This window comes from Juglans microcarpa x Juglans regia, chromosome 2S (assembly GCF_004785595.1).
Source record: "Juglans microcarpa x Juglans regia isolate MS1-56 chromosome 2S, Jm3101_v1.0, whole genome shotgun sequence".
NCBI lineage: Eukaryota > Viridiplantae > Streptophyta > Magnoliopsida > Fagales > Juglandaceae > Juglans > Juglans microcarpa x Juglans regia.
Genome location: NC_054597.1, coordinates 12,073,891 through 12,091,227, shown reverse-complemented (window position 1 = coordinate 12,091,227; position 17,337 = coordinate 12,073,891). Strand labels below are relative to the sequence as shown.

General features: G+C 34.9%; 1 protein-coding gene across 1 annotated transcript; it reads left to right on the top strand.

Moving 5' to 3' along the window:
• Window positions 1-6,317: 6,317 nt before the first annotated feature.
• LOC121252545 (B-cell receptor-associated protein 31) lies at window positions 6,318-12,444 on the top strand. The gene is made up of 2 exons (XM_041152245.1): window positions 6,318-6,811; window positions 11,849-12,444. Exons 1-2 carry the CDS (start codon window positions 6,529-6,531, stop codon window positions 12,229-12,231), a joined length of 666 nt encoding a protein of 221 aa, XP_041008179.1. The 5' UTR covers window positions 6,318-6,528; the 3' UTR covers window positions 12,232-12,444.
• The last annotated feature ends 4,893 nt before the right edge of the window (window positions 12,445-17,337 follow it).

Sequence of the window (17,337 nt, the reverse complement as noted above, 5' to 3'; positions counted from 1 at the left end):
CGGGCTTCCGCAAATTTGTGCACACTTTGGAACCACGATTTTTCATGCATTCACAGTATATTGTGATGTGCGATTATTTGAAGAGGCATGCCAAGGAGAAGGCAGTGGTGAAGAAAATTTTTGTCTCTACTTACCAGAGAGTGTCATTTACAACTGATACATGGACCTCTATTCAAAATATGGGCTATATGTGTATCACAGCCTACTTTATTGATAATGAGTGGACGCTACAGAAGCAAATTATCGATTTCAAAGAAATTGCTGATCATAAAGGTTCATCCATTGGCAAGAAGATGGATGACTGTATAAAGGATTGATAGATTAGAAAAGTACTTTGTATCACAGTTAACAATGACATTGATTGGTTCAGGCGGAATACGACGGTAATATAAAATATCATTCGTGAAAATCAGTTTATTCATATTTGATGTTGTGCCTATATCATCAACCTTATAGTTTATGAGGGGTTCAAGGAGGTTAATGATTCTGTTATTAAAGTCTGAAACATTGTGAGATATGTGACAGCTTTCCCCCAACGACTCCGCTAGTTTAAGGCAATAGCCGAACAATTTGAGATCTCATATTCTAGTATGTTGTAACTAGATGTTCTGACTTGATGAAACTCTATATACATGATGTTGGATGTAGCGCAGAAGTACCAAACAACATTCGAGCGGATGAAGGTCGAGGATAGAGGCATGAGGTATGCTTTGCTGGAGTCAATTGAGGGAAAGGGGGCTCAGTGAACCAGACACAATTGATTGGGCCAATTTTAGGTAATGTTCAATTTTTGAAGTTATTTTATGACATAACTATGCGGATATCTAGTGTAAAATATCCTACTACGAACATGTACTTCAAGGAGCTCTCGGAGATTTATGACCATTTGCAAGAGAGTTGTACTGATAGTAAAGGTTTGTTGAATGCAATGGTTATGAGGATGAAATATAAATATAATAAATATTAGGGGGATGTGGAGAAGATAAATAGATTATTATTTGTGACTATGATCCTTGACCCCTGATATAAGTTGGCAGTTGGCAATTGTAGAGAATTGGATTAGGGACATCCTCGGTGATGAGAACGCTAAAAAGTTTATTAGATTGTTTAAATGTGATATTGATGATTTATATAGTCATTACAAGAGCAGTGGTCAGTCTTCAACCGTAGATGATAGCTTCTCTCGCCCGACCGGCTTGACATCTTCCTGGGATGACATACATGCACATCTCAAATTTATTGCGGCTACGACGATATCATCAAAACCGTGCATCGAAGAATATTATGCAGTGTAAATATCATTACTTTATGAAAGATGTCGAGGCATCTAATGATACATTCCAGATATTAACTTGGTGAAAGGTGAATTCTGACAAGTTTCCAATCCTTTCCCGAATAGCCAGTGATGTATTAGTCATTCCTATCACTACGGTTGCCTTTGAGTCGACATTTAGCACCGAAGGTCGTGTCGTAGATGTTTATCGAAGTTCATTATCTCTGACCACCGTTAAGGCCTTCATTTGCACACAGAACTTGTTAAGTTCAATGCCCATTAGAGTAGATACCGTTGATGTCGAGAAGTATAGACTTGAATTAGGTAACTTTATGATTTTAAATGATTATTTACATAATTTTATTTTTTTCATTATTTAATTTATAATTTATATGATTTTGTAAACCTAGTTGTGAACTCTAGACTAGTTGTAGATGACTAAGAGTCTTGTTCAAACTCCTTGTAAGACAAAAGACTAATATGCACACTAGAAGAGACATTAGTTGATGCATCTTTAAGAGGGTTTAAAACTTACTTCACACCTCCCCTGATGATGATGTAGGTATTTCTCATTCCATTATGTTGAGTACTTCTATCAAACTGCTATGGTTTTCCAAGTAGTAAATGGCGTGCATCCATAGGTAAAATATCAAAGCCTCCCTTTCTTGAACCAAGAAACATTGTAAGGTTTAAGACAACATTAACATGATAGTTTCTGCTTTTTTACTATCACCTTTGATACCATATTTTCACAGCTTAAGGAATCCACCATAAATGACACTTTTTCCCGTGAGAAGGAAAATAAGTTCTGCAAATGTTGTGTCTAAACTACTGCTCATCTTCTTGGACAGTCATTACCCTTTGGATCACCAAACTCTTAGCATCACAGTCACTTTCGTAGTACTTGTCTTCAGTTTTCCATTCATCTTCATCAAATATTGGTGCTCTCTCATATTCTTCAAACTCTTCTTACATAAGATGAACTTCGGCCTTCTTAATAGGACACTCGTATGATCGGTGCCCTATATCACCACATCTGAAGCATTTGTAAGAGAATGAAGCACCATTCCCTTTGTCCTTACTCCCTCTTCCACTAGGTGAATTTGGTCAATCAAAACTTGGAGGAGCCACCACCTTCTTGCCTTTCTCTTTTGACGCCTTTGGTTATTTTTTCTGAATGTGCTCCATTTCAGTTTCTCCTCAGCCTTGAGTGCCATTTGATAATCTTTTTCAAATGTATGTAGAGAATGCATGATCAGTTCACTTTTAAAATGATATTTCAATCCACTAACATACCTGGCCACCAATTGATCATCTGGCTCTTACACATTTACGTGACTCATCAGCTTGTAAAATTGTTCCATATATTTAGCTATGGATTGGTCCACACTATGATGGAGTGTATGGAACTTTTGGAAGAGAGATTGAGAGTAGTCCAATGGTAGAAAATTCTCATCTAGCTTCATCTTCATATCAGCCTATAATGCAATCCTTGGGATGCCTCTCCTTTCTCTTGATCATTAGTATTGTTGTCACCATATCAATGCATGACTTTTAACTTTACTTTTTAACTTTGTAGGCATGAACTGAACTTTTCTTTCCTCCTAGCGGTCTTTCCATTCAAAGAATGCCATCAAAGAAGCAATCCAATCTCAATACCAATCGCAATACTCATCTGCAATAAGCCTCCATTCAAAGTCTGAAACGTGCACTTGAATAGTCCGATCAGTGCTCTCCACTAGCCAGTCGTTCCATAGACTATTAAGCTACTTCAGATGGGATTGGAGTTGAAAAGCTTAAAGAAGAAGACATTGTCTTCTACACCAACTCCATTATAGAAAAATTGACTTCTACTTCTATAGCTTTGACTTGAGGAGAAGGATGATAGCCTTTGTAGAACATCATTCAACATTTGTTGAAGGTTCTCATTTGCTTTCTTTAACTCAGCTCAATTTCAACCTCCATCTCTGCATTACTTGAATTCTTTCTTCTTCTAGGAGTTATTTCTCCAGCCAAGATAGTCTTGCTCAGATGCCAATTTGATGTAACCCAAAAGCTACAAGGATAAATACAAATGGACTTGGTGGATTTTGATCTAAGAACAAATGAAGGAAAACAATGATAGACAACCTAGGATGTCACTCAACCAGGGGATAGTAGATGTCCCTTGACACTATTCTAATTATGGATATCACCCATACAACCAAGTCAAACACTTGATAAAAGAAGGAGACGAACTTAACTTCAAATGCAAACTTGCAAGAAGGTTTTAAAATAAAAAATGATCTCCCTATTTCGTCTATTTCCTTATGTTTAAATAGAAAGTACATGATTAATGGTAGGAGATATCATTTAAAGCCAAATACAACTTCTCAATGTGTTAGTAATTGTTGTAGACAACTTCCAACAACATCTATAAATATTAAGTATTTAACTATTTCCTATGTCTAACAAACCATACAAGACACATAAATGCTTAAATCCAAAATTCAAAATAAATAATTGCCCATTGTAGATTCTATCCAGCACATATGCCATATATCACCTCAGCTGCTAGGTCAGGTCACCACATCATCGTGCTACATTATCATGCCACATTATCATATATGCAACTGCATTAAGGGTTTAACCCGAGTCCTCTCTCATTTTCTTCATTTCATTTATGTCATGCCATCTCTCTCTCTCCCTCTCCCTCTCCCTCTCTTACGCAACTCCCTTCGCCGACCCATCTCTTTCTCTCTCACGTTGCAATCACACGTCGGTCTCACTCCACCGGCCTCCATTTGGTCCGATCATCATCATCTCTCTCTCTCTCTCTCTCTCTCTCTCTTATCTCTCACTTTATTCTCTCGATGCTCTCCCACTCTCTCTCATCACGCCTCTCAAAACCGATTGGAAACTACCAAATTGACTGAAAATCGGCCTAAACCGGTCCTGCCGATTTCCCCCTTAATCGGTTGTTTCAGCTAATTTCATATTAATAAAAAAACAGTCAGTTCCGTTTTCACCCATAGACTTGCATTAACAATTTTCACTAATTCATAAGAACTATATCAACATGCATATTCTTGTATACTTAAAATGATTTTCCTCACGCAAGGAAATAACAAATAAAATGCCGTGGATTAGTAAATAGAAAATTGAAAAATGTGGGTTGAACTTAATAATAACTTTCGTCTATGCCTTGTTAATCGAGATATAATCGAGTGAGTTAAGTCGTCTATGAAATATTAAATAATAAGCTTTATCTCGATTATATGTGCTTTATTTTAAATAGTTTTATATGTCAATTACTTAAATAAATTGACACATTTTATAAAATGTGTTACATTAACATGCATAATTAGGAAAAAAAAATTAAAATAAAGAGAACAAAAAGAGAAATGATATTTGCAGTCCTAGGGTATGCAAGCGCTACACACTTCTTTTTAAAAGGTAGGTAAATATGATATTCACATTAAAATAATTATTTTTTTAATAGTAAATTTTATTTTTTTAAAAAAGAGTGCGTAGAACTTCTACATCTTAAAACTCTACTAGTATTACTAAAAATAAATATTTGTTGAATATAATATTGAAATTAAGGGTATTACTATCAGTTTATTTAAATAAAAACTTAAGATGAGAAAATCTTATAACCAGTTGGTCTTATAACCCCCAAATAATAGCCCCCAATTCCATGATGACACATAGACATCACGCCATATGTTTCATGTGGCCACGCATCAGGGAATTTCCATTCAGAACCCTCACATCCCTCTCATTTAGAAACTAGGCATCCCTCACTCGCACCCGTTACTAAGAGGAGCGACCCCCTCGCCGACACAACCACACCCAAACCATCGCACTGCCTCTTCGACACGGCCACCCCTCGCATCCCTTACCCTGCTTGCATACCACAACTTTCGGCCACACCTAGAATAACACCATCTCCAACAAGGTTACGGTCAATCTGGTTTCTGTGAGAGTGAGATATTGAATTCTTCATTTCATGAATGTGATTGTCGATAAAATCTATGAGAGTGAGGTATTGGATTCCGTTTGCTTGGTTGCCAATAAAATTTTGGAATTGAAAGCTTTTACACATGCAGCTTTCTAATAATAGTGATTGCAATTTGGAATGATTTTTGGGTTTGGGTATTTTTTGGGATATTCTGTGTAATTTGGGTTGGGTATTTTTTGTGATAAGAGAAATTGTGAATCTGTTACGATCTCATATCAACTAAGTATGTGATTGGTTGATGGTTTATAAGCCCTTACGCACCCTTCCCTTGTAAGCTAGTTTTCAAGGGTGAGTTCTACCTAGTGGGTTCATAACAAATGGTATCAAAGCCACCCCACGTCTAAGGCCATATTGCTACGGTTGCAATAGTGCGGCACAAGGGGTGATGCTGGCATGGTAGTGTTCGCCCAGAGTTGGGAAAAGACCTAATGCGCAGCCAACCCGTGTGAGCGCTGGGACCGCCGTGGACGTCGGCTGCGAAGCGTGGTGGTTGTTACGATCTTACATTAACTAAGTATGAGATTGGTTGATAGTTTATAAGTTCATAAGCACCCTTTCCTTGTAAGTTAGTTTTTAAGGGTGAGTTCTACCTAATGAGTTCATAACAGAATCTGCCAATCCATTAATGTGATCCATTAACAATGATGGTGTCCAACGCGGCGGGGTGGGCGACGGCCAATCTGGTTCAAAACTAGGAGATAGGCGACGAAATATGGGCTATTCCAGATGGGAGATGACGATGGACAAAAAAAACAACTTGAATAACTGGAACAACGGGAACAACAGGAGAAGTCCAAACTAACGGCAATGAAGAGATAGGTGACGGAACGTGAGAGCGGCATTGAGGAGAAGATGGAGATCGTGCGAGATATTACAGATTGAGAAAGTTTAGGGTGAGGTTTCTTGTGATAAGAGAAAATCTAGTACAATAAATATATTATAAAATCTCTACAATTGTTGATACGGCGCAATATTATTAGTGGCTTTTTATCCCTCAATAGCAGCAGGACCGCTCAAAAGCGGAACTCATTTAAGATATCTCAATCCTCTTCTAGTCTTCGGTGACGTTTCAAATGTAGTCGGCAACAATAATTCAAGATTCAATTTGCGAATAAAAGTTAACGTAGTAGGGCATACTGACGTAACTGACCGACACAACTCATTTCAAAACCTCCGGTCTCTCTCTCTTTCCTCTCTTTCTCTCTTCTCTCTCTTCTACTGCGATATCCGGGCTGAGCACCACCATAGAGGGATGATACAGCTACTTTACACCGTGATCGTCGCCCAAATGGCTCTCATTCTCACCCTCCTCTTTAAGAGCCCTCTGCGAAAGCTCGTGATTTTAACCTTGGATCGCGTCAAGCGCGGGCGGGGCCCAGTCATGGTCAAGACCGTAGGCGGGACCATCTTAATTGTGCTTGCATCGAGCGTTTACAGCATGGTCAAGATCCAGAGCCGCACGATGGAGGCAGGCGTGGCGAATCCCACCGACCAGGTCCTCATGTCCCAGCACATGCTCGAAGCTTCTCTTATGGGTAACTTCTCTCCATTCATTCGCTACTTTTATTTTTTTAAGTTGATGCTTTCTCATTTAGCAGTTGACTCTTATCCTTTGTTTGGTCAAAAAGAAAAAAAGCAGAGATAGCATTTTTAGGTATCTTAGGTTGTGCAGTTTTGGGAAGATGATCCAATGCTCATTGCTCTGGCCATACAAATCTTCCAATTGAAATAATATTGGTCTAGGTGTGTGCGTGTGTATCAATCTTGCATTGAAAATTTGGTGCTTCTTTATCTCCATATTCCCTTTTTGGTGTTATGAACTGGTTATTGAGTATTAAGTTTACTAGTATTAGGTGTCTTTGGTGGATCTAATAATAATTCAGTTATGTCGGCTCAAGTGCCATAATGATATTGATGATTGATATGAAAATGGTACACCCTCATAAGATGCTTGATTATGAGTTTTTATTTCCCTTGAATACATGGGATGTTTTTATTTTTGTTTGGCACCAGTTTTCCGGGACAAAATCCCCGACTAATCTGGGTTCATACACGGATGTTTGGCACGCGCTCTTATACTTTGCCCAGATTGAAATGTTCCACGTCACATGTTGTTCCAATCAATCTCATATAGCATCATATGGCTTAGCATTGGGCCACACACCTTGTTATAGTTGAGGTTGACTACTATGGTTAAAAGGGGAAATCATTTTTCATTGGCATGCCAAATGCTAAGGCATTTGTTGTTCAAATCTTCATGTAGCAACACTTGGCAACATACGCAAGGGGTCAGTCATGTTGACTTGTTGATATGACAGATTGAGGTGGTGGCGTTAATACATCTGATGAGGATGGTAGCTTGGTTGGTTGAAAGTTTCAAATTCTTTATATTATTGGGATCCCAAATACTGTAACTTTTCTCCTCACAATGTTAAATGATAATTAATTTCCTATGGGCTAAGTAAAAAAATAATATACTTGTAACGCCCTAATGGAAGGCCTAAATCACATGACCTATACTCCAAAATGACTAGTCAATGATACAACTGGAGCCCTATTAGAACATTATAAAGAGCAAGAACTTCTTCTTCCCAAGCAAGGTAGGATCCCATACACCACCTACCTTATCCTCTTATCATATGGGGTATTGCAATCTCTCTCCTTAAATTCCCGACATCCTCATCGGACCCATCTATCGTAAGTGGCACGGCTTAAGTCCCACATTTCTGGTTGAGATAGGTTTTGATACCATTTGTAACGTCCCAATGGAAGGTCCAAACCATATAGCCTATACTCTAAAAAGACTAGTCAATGATACAATTGAAGTCCCATTGGAACATTATAAAGAGCAAGAACTTCTCTTTTGCAAGCAATGTGGGATCCCATATACCATCTACTTTATTCTCTTATCATATGGGGTATCACAATATTGGTGTTTCTTTTTGCCAACAATAGGTAGCATAATCAAATTTCAGATTTTTTACGAAACCTATCTTGGAAATCTGTTACTTGATATGAAAAATTCTTGATTTTTATTGAAAGTAGGTGTGGTTTGAACCCCTAGGAGTTGGCTCAAGTGGTAAATGTGGTTTGGGGGTATGCTCTCCCCAGGTCTAAGGTTCAAATCCCCTTGGGTGCAAAGTGCAAACAATCTCTAGGGCCATCGGACTGGGGGATTTTCCCATTGAATTACCTGAGGTGCACTTGCGGGAACCTCCTTGTCGAGGGCCTATTCAACCACGGGATTAGTTGGGACGTTCCTGGACACCTGGTGCCAATAAAAAAATAAAAAATAAAAGTAGGCGTGGTTTGTTACTAAGGCGAAATGTTGAAATTGCACCCAACTGAACAAGTCTGGCATGGGTAAGAATGATCACGGGCAGTGCTCTGTTGTCACTGGATAAAATAGGGGATGGACATGAGTAGCTTAATTAGCTTTTTATGGGGTAGTTTTCATGATTGGTGTACTTTTTGTAGTGGTTAGTATATGTCATAGAATGTCCTGCGCCCGTCCTTGTGTGCATGTTAGGGAGGAGTTGTTGTTTCCATTACTGCTATAGTGGTAGTTTTGTTAGTGGTGTCTTTGTAGTGGGTTGTTTGAATAGAATGGAAGTGTGGAGAAAAGGGTTGAGGAAGAAAATGCTAGTTTGCATTGTGGTATTTCCAGTCCTAACTCCTAAATGAGATTTCTGGTGCATTCCAGGCCAAAGTGAAACGTTTATTAATTTCCTTTCGATTATTGTTGTTTTTTATTGGGTTGCATCATTTGGTGCCACTTATTATTTTTACTAACAAAGCACTCTGCAAAAACAAGGCCCAGGTGCTCACATGTCAAGATTAACGTGCTGAGATTGGCCAACATTGTATGGAGTTGTAAGGATTTAACTTAGAAGATCTGTCTGAAGGCATATTTTTGAAGTTTGTGACTCAATGATGGCCTGATATATATTGATCCTACATGTATTGGGGAATTGGATGGGAATAGACTGACAGAAGGGAAGCTTTCATAACAAGCATATGATGCCTCCTTTTGATGTCTTGTATTTCAGTTTGTCAGTCGATGCAGTTTTTGTGCATGCACACATAATGTGGAATAGTAATTGTTTTTGGTTCGTCTGTGATTGCTGTTTTGTCATCTATTCTATTGACCACATAGACATAACAACGTATGGTTGCAAAAAAACGTAAAAGGAAAAAAAAAAAAAAAAAACCCATGGTTTATGCATACCGACTTTGTACGTCCTGGGGGTAGACAATCTAAATTCTATCCACCTAAGAGATAAGGAAGGTTAAAAAAGCACCAGGAAGATGAAAAATTGTTGGCCATCTGAGATCACTCCATGGTTGATGTAGAAACCTGGTTTCAGTGGCATAGATGAAGAAATGTGGCTTTTGCAGGGTAACTTCCAAGTATCTTAACCCAAAAGAATTAACATTTATGCTGATTCTCTAAGATGAAGTCCAGCAGTAAAGATCTATATTTTTTCAGGTTTTCTGTTTTTCAATGCTGGGCTCATCACTAATATTATTTGGCTTTTTTAAACTAGTCCTTGGTTTTCCGTTTTGAGATAGGTTCCCTCTTGTATACTTTTGCTCTTTTTATTACTTATAAAGAAAATATTTTTCCAGCCTTTTTACATTTCATGCAATTATCTGTTCAGTGAATTTATTGCTTAGAAATGGAAGTTCTGGATGTTTGCTTTAAGATGATCAATACTTCCCATTTCAGGGTTTGTTATGTTCCAGTCATCCCCTGTGTGCGGTTCCCTGCTCATTGTTTGTGATTCATTTTGTTAATGCCCCTGCATGACTGACCTTCTTTCCTGTGTATAAGTGAGTTTAGATAAAGCAAAGACTGGAAATATAATGTTGGACACTGTACAGGGTGCTCGATTGAAAGTTTTTTGTTCTCTTGGATTCCTGTTCTATTCTTGGCTAATTATTTTTTTTTATAAGTATTCTTGGCTAATTATTGAAAATTTTTTGATGATCTTTCATTAAAAGGCATCCATTTTTTTCTCTTAAGCAGAACATGCAATAATTATAGTCTCTCTAACATTTTGTTGAGCTTGTACATGGAATCAGACAACAGAAAGTGTTCTGAAGAGACAACTGCTAGTGTGAAAATTGCTTGACTGCAATTGTATTGATTTTTCTTTGATATCATGCATCCATTTTGATCTTCTTCAAGAGTTCTGCTTTTATTAAATACCTAGGCTGTACATTTTAAGCTAATTCCCTGGATTTTGAATTTACAGATTGATGGAAGATTACTGAAAAAAATAATAAAAAAGAAAAAGCCACAAATGTATTGTCTAAAGAGTAATGATTTGTACATGCCCCAAATAGACAAGTCCCGCGCAGTTTCTTTGTAAAAAAGTGGACCCCATCATTAAAAAGTGTAAAAAAAACCCTTTCTATTTTAGTGGGACCAACTTTTTTACGAAGGGCTGTGCGAAGCTTGTCTATTTGGGGCTTATACTTGGCATTATTCCAGCTCAGCTCGTCTCGTCTCTTCTAATCTCCACATCCAAACACCATTCAAACACAAACACTTTTCAATTTTTCATCTAATCATAACCTAATCATTACAACTTTCCCAAACTTCCAAACAAAATACAAACAAAAAAAATTTCAACTTTTTCAAATCTCAAAACAAAAATAGTATTAAAAAATTATATTCTAACAATATTTCAACTTTTATAATATTTTTATTAAACTTTTTTTCTCTCATTTCCCAAAACCCAATGAAACATCTTAACTCAAACCATTTTATTATTATTCACAGATTTTTCATCTCAACTCATTTCATTCTCCAAGCATCCCCTTAGGTCTAGTTTGGATAGTCATCTGGTCCCATCCCATCCCATCTCACATCAATATCCAAACACTATAAATACAAACATTTTAATTTCAAATTGTCAACTTTTTCATCTAATCATTTCAACTTTCATAAACTTCCAAACAAAACAAAAAAACAATTTAACTTTTTCAAATTCTAAAACAAAAATTTTGATAATTAAATCCCAAAAAAAAAAAAATAATGTTAAAAAATTATATTCTAACAATATTTTAACTTTAATGTTTTTATTCAACTTTTTCTCTCTTCTTTCCCAAAGCTCTATAAACATCGTAACTTAAACCATTTCACTACTATTCACAAACTATCTCATCTCATCTCACTATCCAAACGAGGCCTAAACGTCGGTTGTCAACTTTCATCCTTGTTGATTTCAAAGGTTTATGTTTTAGTTTTTTGCTGTGTCTGGGAACATATCAATGATACATTAAAGAGGATAGCAGGCATCTCCTTGCTATCAAAGAATTTGAAGTGGAAGACAACCAATTTGCTTCAGCAGCTGTTGCTGCTTTTGGATGATAAGATGGACCATTATTAGCATTTTTGTTAGTGTCATTCTTATGATTCATGCCATACCTAATTAATTTTGTTCTGAGCTGCTTTGAAATAGAATCCTTACCTTTTCAATTTGCTTGCTTTCATCATTCAGTTTCAATTTGTTTCGAGTACCATTGTTATTGAGTTTTTAATCAGTGCAATCAATTACATGCAGGATTCATGCTATTCCTCTCACTGATGATTGATAGATTACATCATTACATAAGAGAACTTAGTTTACTCAGAAAGACCATGGAGGCTGCAAAAAAACAAAATCGAAGTTTTGAGGATTCCAAAAATGGCAGTGCAGAGGAGCTTAAGGCCCTAGGAGAAGAGGTTGCTGTATTGAGGACAAAGATCAAGAAGCTGGGATCTGAATGTGAGGCGAAAGCAAAGGAGGCAAAAGCCGCTGAAGCTGAAGCAGAGGCTTTAAGAAAGCAATCTGAAGGATTCCTTCTGGAATATGACCGTTTGCTAGCAGACAATCAAAACCTTCGCAACCAGTTAGAATCAATCGATCAGAGCTTGTCACAGCCGGATCACAAAAGTAACATGTGAGTGGGCAGAGGCTAATAATGAACAATATTCTCAGCTATTTATATGTATGAGAACTTAAAGATTGCATTTACTAGTGGGAAGAAAATGTAGGGTGCCTGCCTGTTTACAGTTAGCTTTATATACAAAGTAGAGTAAAATGATGCGTCTCTAACGTACACAATTGAGTGATTGTTACCCTTTCAATTTATACATGCAATTAGATAAAATTAAAGCTGAATCCTTGACAGACAGTTGCATAAATTTAGATACAAGAAACGAATCTAATTTTGGAGCATCTTTTCATGTGGAAACCATAATTAATTACGATAAGATGGGTTTTGAAACCAAACACGTTTTTTAGTGGGCCACCATCCATTTTATGTCAAGTTATTTTTATTATAAAGTAGATTTAGATTACATAAAATCATCAGTTTGTGAGATTATTTTTATGTAATTCTTTTGTTGCTGTAGCACTTCTCTTTTTATATTAGCTATTGTCACATACTTCTACATCAATTGTGTTATATGGCTTATAAAATAATCTTTTTCCCCAGAAATATTTGTTATTAGGCAACAGTACAAAACTTATCCATTTTTGGTCCGACTGCAAACGATATCCACAGCTGCAAAAACAAGCAATCATACAAAAACAATTTATCTCTGATTCTATTCGTAGCCTAGCTAGTAATTATTGGTTGCCTATCCCTCAAAACTTTGAACCAATCGTCACCAATTTATTTCAGTAGTAAGAGACATCTCAGCTGGCTCCAATGACACTACCAATATCCTAATTGCAGTTGGTGCCGGAAAGGCTTGGACGATCCTCTCTCTCAACCCTAGCCTTGTACATGAGTTTGCCGGGCTACTTTGGATCTGAGTAATTTCTTAGGACATTCTTAGAGGTTCCGTTTTTTGGGTTAGATTTAAATTTTGAAAAAGTGATATATAAAGTGTGCAGATCTTACAATATTTAATCTTGATTCATGTGAGACACAGAATATGGTATATATTATCCATATATATATATATATATATATATATATAATAAACGTCAATAAGCAAGCAGCTCTTGGTTCATTATTTTTTCCCTTTCTGCCCCTCCTTTTATATTTGTTTTCCCTGTCCCACCTCTTGGTTTATTTTTTTTTCATTTTTATCCCTGCTTTTTATATTTGTTCTCGTCTATGTCCTTTCTTTTATTTTTTTCACCCTTATTACCCCTGCTTTGTTGGTGATCTTCCTGTTGTGTCCTTTAGTTTAATTTTTTTGCCATTTTCACCCATTCTTTTGTGTTTCGTTCCCTTCTATAAGTGCCAATACGCATTAGCTCTTGGTTTATTATTTTTTCCTTTCTATCCCTCCTTTTACATTTATTTTCCCTTTGTATCTCTTGATCTCTTGGTTTATTATTTTTTTCCTTTTTACCCCTCATTTTATATTTATTTTCCCTTTATATCCCTTGATCTGTCTTTTTCTCGTTTAATGAATTTACGGTTTCGTGCTTTCTTTTTGCTCTCCTTTTCCACATCTTTCTGGAATTCTCCTTCATTATCTATGGGTTTCTACTTTTCCACCGCCTTCACAGTATTCATCTTACAACATTTTAATATTATTTTACATTTTTTCTTTGTCTTATCTACCGCTTTAACCGTCTTCTTTTTGGATGAATTTGTGTTCTCCTGTTTTCAATCAGTTTCTCCATTTCTTTTCTCTACGTGTTTGTCATATTCTAGATCCGTCTACCGTGTTTCGTACCGCTTTAGCCGCTTGCTTTTTCGTTGTCTTTATCAGACTCAGAATTTTTTTTACATTTCTTTATGGTCTTAGAATTTTTTTCTCCTACTTTATTTTGATCATCTCTACCGATTTAGCCGCTTGTTATAAATTTTTCCCTTTTCATATTTCCCCACCGCTTCATCATTTCCTATCAGATTGTTTGCTTTGTTCTTTTACACCGCTTTCACCGCCTATGCTTCAATATAAAAACAATTGTGATGTTTTACTTTTTACTGCTGTTTGCAATTTGATAAAATCACAAATCTAACTGTTGCTTTCTGAGTTCTATATTTCATCCACTCCACTGTTTCATCTATGAATTTCGGAATATATTAGGTATGTTTTTGTTTACTTTTATGTTAAATTAAATATGCTTCTGTTAATAGAATTGTTAGACATTTATGGCTTTGATATTTCTGAATTTATTACCTCCAGTACTTTCCTTGCATTCATACATATACGTGTTAGAGAAAAATTTAGAGTTCGAAAAAATAAATGAACAGATGCACATAGTATTTAGAATTGTGCAAAGAAATAAATAGAAAAAAATATGACTAACAAATATGCTCTTACGTAAGAACAAACCTGTTCTAACCAAATGGAACCAACAGAAATTAACATCTATTCATTGATATACAGATACACAATAGATGAAAAAACAAACAAAGCAAGATCAAACATATGAACATAGATATAAAAACAAACAAAGCAAAATCAAACATGTGAACATAGATAAAAAACAAACAAGGCAAGATCAAACATGTGAAGATCTGTTCAAATTTATAGAAAAATAAACATCGTAGATTATATAGGACACATACTGCTCAAACAAAATAAAACCACTTGCAAAAAAAAAAAAAAAAAAGTGCATTTACAGAAAAACATATTCCTAACAAAAATATTTGTCTACATGTTTTGATGGAATACAAACCTCTCTATGCTTCCATATTTAAACTTAAATACGAACTTTGCTAAGTTTCTATGGAATAGTACATACACATGCATATAAACAAAAAATAAAAAATAAAAACCCATGTGAAAAAAAAAAAATCAAAGTGTAATAACAAGTGTAAATAGATCTAAAACATATCTATGTACAAGTGTACATAGATAAGTCTGAAACATATCTACGTTCTACATGACTCTGAAAAAACATAGATTTATTTACACATCTCAGAAATTTGATTTCAGATAACAAGAAGTCTAATAAATAAATGTATATGTTCTGAGATGTTTGAAGAAATGTTTGTTCTACACAGATCTGAAAATTTTTAATTTCTTCAAATATCTCGGAATCCATATTACAAATAATAACAAGTGTAATAATAAATAACCCACAGATTTACAAGACCCTAAAAAAAAAAAAAAAACTTTAGAAGGTGCGCATGTTCTACATAATTTCAACATGTCACAAAAAAATAAATGTCCACATATTATATCTTGGACCTAAAACATATCAGAATTTCTATTTCGGATAATAAAGAATGTAATAAATTTATCTGCACAAAAAAAAAAAAAAAAAACAATAGAAATGGACTACATCTATTCTTGTATATACAGATTTACAATACAAGAAAAAACAAATAAAATAAAAAAACAAACAGAGATAAAAATATATCAACATGCAAAAAAAAAAGTGAAATTTGAACATATTTTCAAAGATATGAGAATCTGTTAAAATCTATGCAAAAAAAAACAGAAGAAAAAACAGCAAATAAAACAAAGACAAAACAAGAACCATATCTGAACACGATTTCTTCAGATATATGAAGATGTGTTCAGAAATAAACCCATTTTAGAAAAAATATACATCTCCTCAGATCTGTGGGAAACGATAAACATGTGTTCATTTACCTACACATGCAAGATATACGAAACAGAACAAACAAGAAAAACGAAAGCCAAAAAAAATTAACAAATGAACAAATAAATCCACTTCAGAAAAATTATACACCCCAACTCAAATCTGTAGGAAATGAAAAACATATGTTCATTTATTTACAAATGCACGGTGGAAGAAAAAAAAATAAACAAACAAAATACGAAAGAATAGAGAAAAGAAAAGCGAAAAATCATTACATAATATGACATTTGTTATTAAAATTTGAATAAAAAATTATTACCAACTTACACTTTAATATGTTAATATAGCTTTATTTAAGACACAATAATATATTGTTAAAATGATTATGTTATTTTTTATAATATATTTTTTTGCAACAGAATTGCTGCCTTTGTGCTTATCTTGTTGTTGCTCAATCTTCTGTTGCTGTTCTACTCTATTTCCACTGATCTTTTATTCCTTCCTATCTCTAGGTTGTCTTATTACTATCCATACAAATAAATGTTATTGTCCCTATTGTATAATATCTTATGCATCTATTTGTTTAAAGCATTTTACAAGTATGTGAAATTGTGATTATTAATCAAAATTAGTAAATATTTGCTATATATTTATTTAAATTTTTAATTCTAAATAGTGTGATATTATATTAGTCAATTTAATTTTAAATAATAAGCATATATTATTAATTAGAATATATTTCTTTATGCTTTAGAAATAGATTTTATATTTCTTTAATGAGAATCTTAAAATATAACCAAAACTGTTACATTTTATAATTATATATATTAACCTATTTTTTATTATTACATATTTTTAGATTTTATAAATGTTATTTTTTAAAATATTTTTTATATTTTCACAATTGGGCACACGTGCAGTGCACGTGTTTGCCCTTTACTAGTGTGTATATATATATATATATATATATATATATATATATATATATATATATCCCACACGTTGTGTTTTCCTTTATGAATTTGACCATCTAATTCAAATATAGAATTGAATCACGGATGGAATACACATTAATGTAAAACATATTTCATTTCATGAGTAGTTATCCTTTTCATCAACCATATATACTATTTTATCGAAAAAAATGCTTATATAATTTGTTGGCTACATTAGTTTTTAATATTAGCCGGAGGCAATTAGTTGTAATTCCCACCAAGCAAAGTCCTCTCACCCTTGGGCGAAAGGGTGCCTCATTTATAGTGGAGAAATGCTTTAACCACAAAGAAATCTTATTAAAGTAAATTATCTGTATGAATGGTTAACATCGCCCCCATATATAGCACTGTTTATCTGGGTCGGATTTTTTTCCAGCCTGGTGGTTCCAATTCAACCCGGGTTGCAAAACCCAGGTCAACACGGGCTGGGTATCGGGTTTAAATCCCGGGTTCAGAGTTTTAAACCCGATACTCAAGTTTTTTTTTTAAATCAAACCCAGCGTCAAAACGATGCCGTTCCGATGAAACAAAATGGTGTCATTTTGACACAAG

What these genes read in the sequence shown, in the direction of transcription:
- LOC121252545 (XM_041152245.1), top strand. Translation starts at nt 6,529, where the DNA reads ATGATACAGCTACTTTACACCGTGATCGTCGCCCAAATGGCTCTCATT. An exon ending in GCTCGAAGCTTCTCTTATGG is followed by an intron (nt 6,812 to 11,848) that starts GTAACTTCTCTC and finishes AATTACATGCAG; the next exon opens with GATTCATGCTATTCCTCTCA.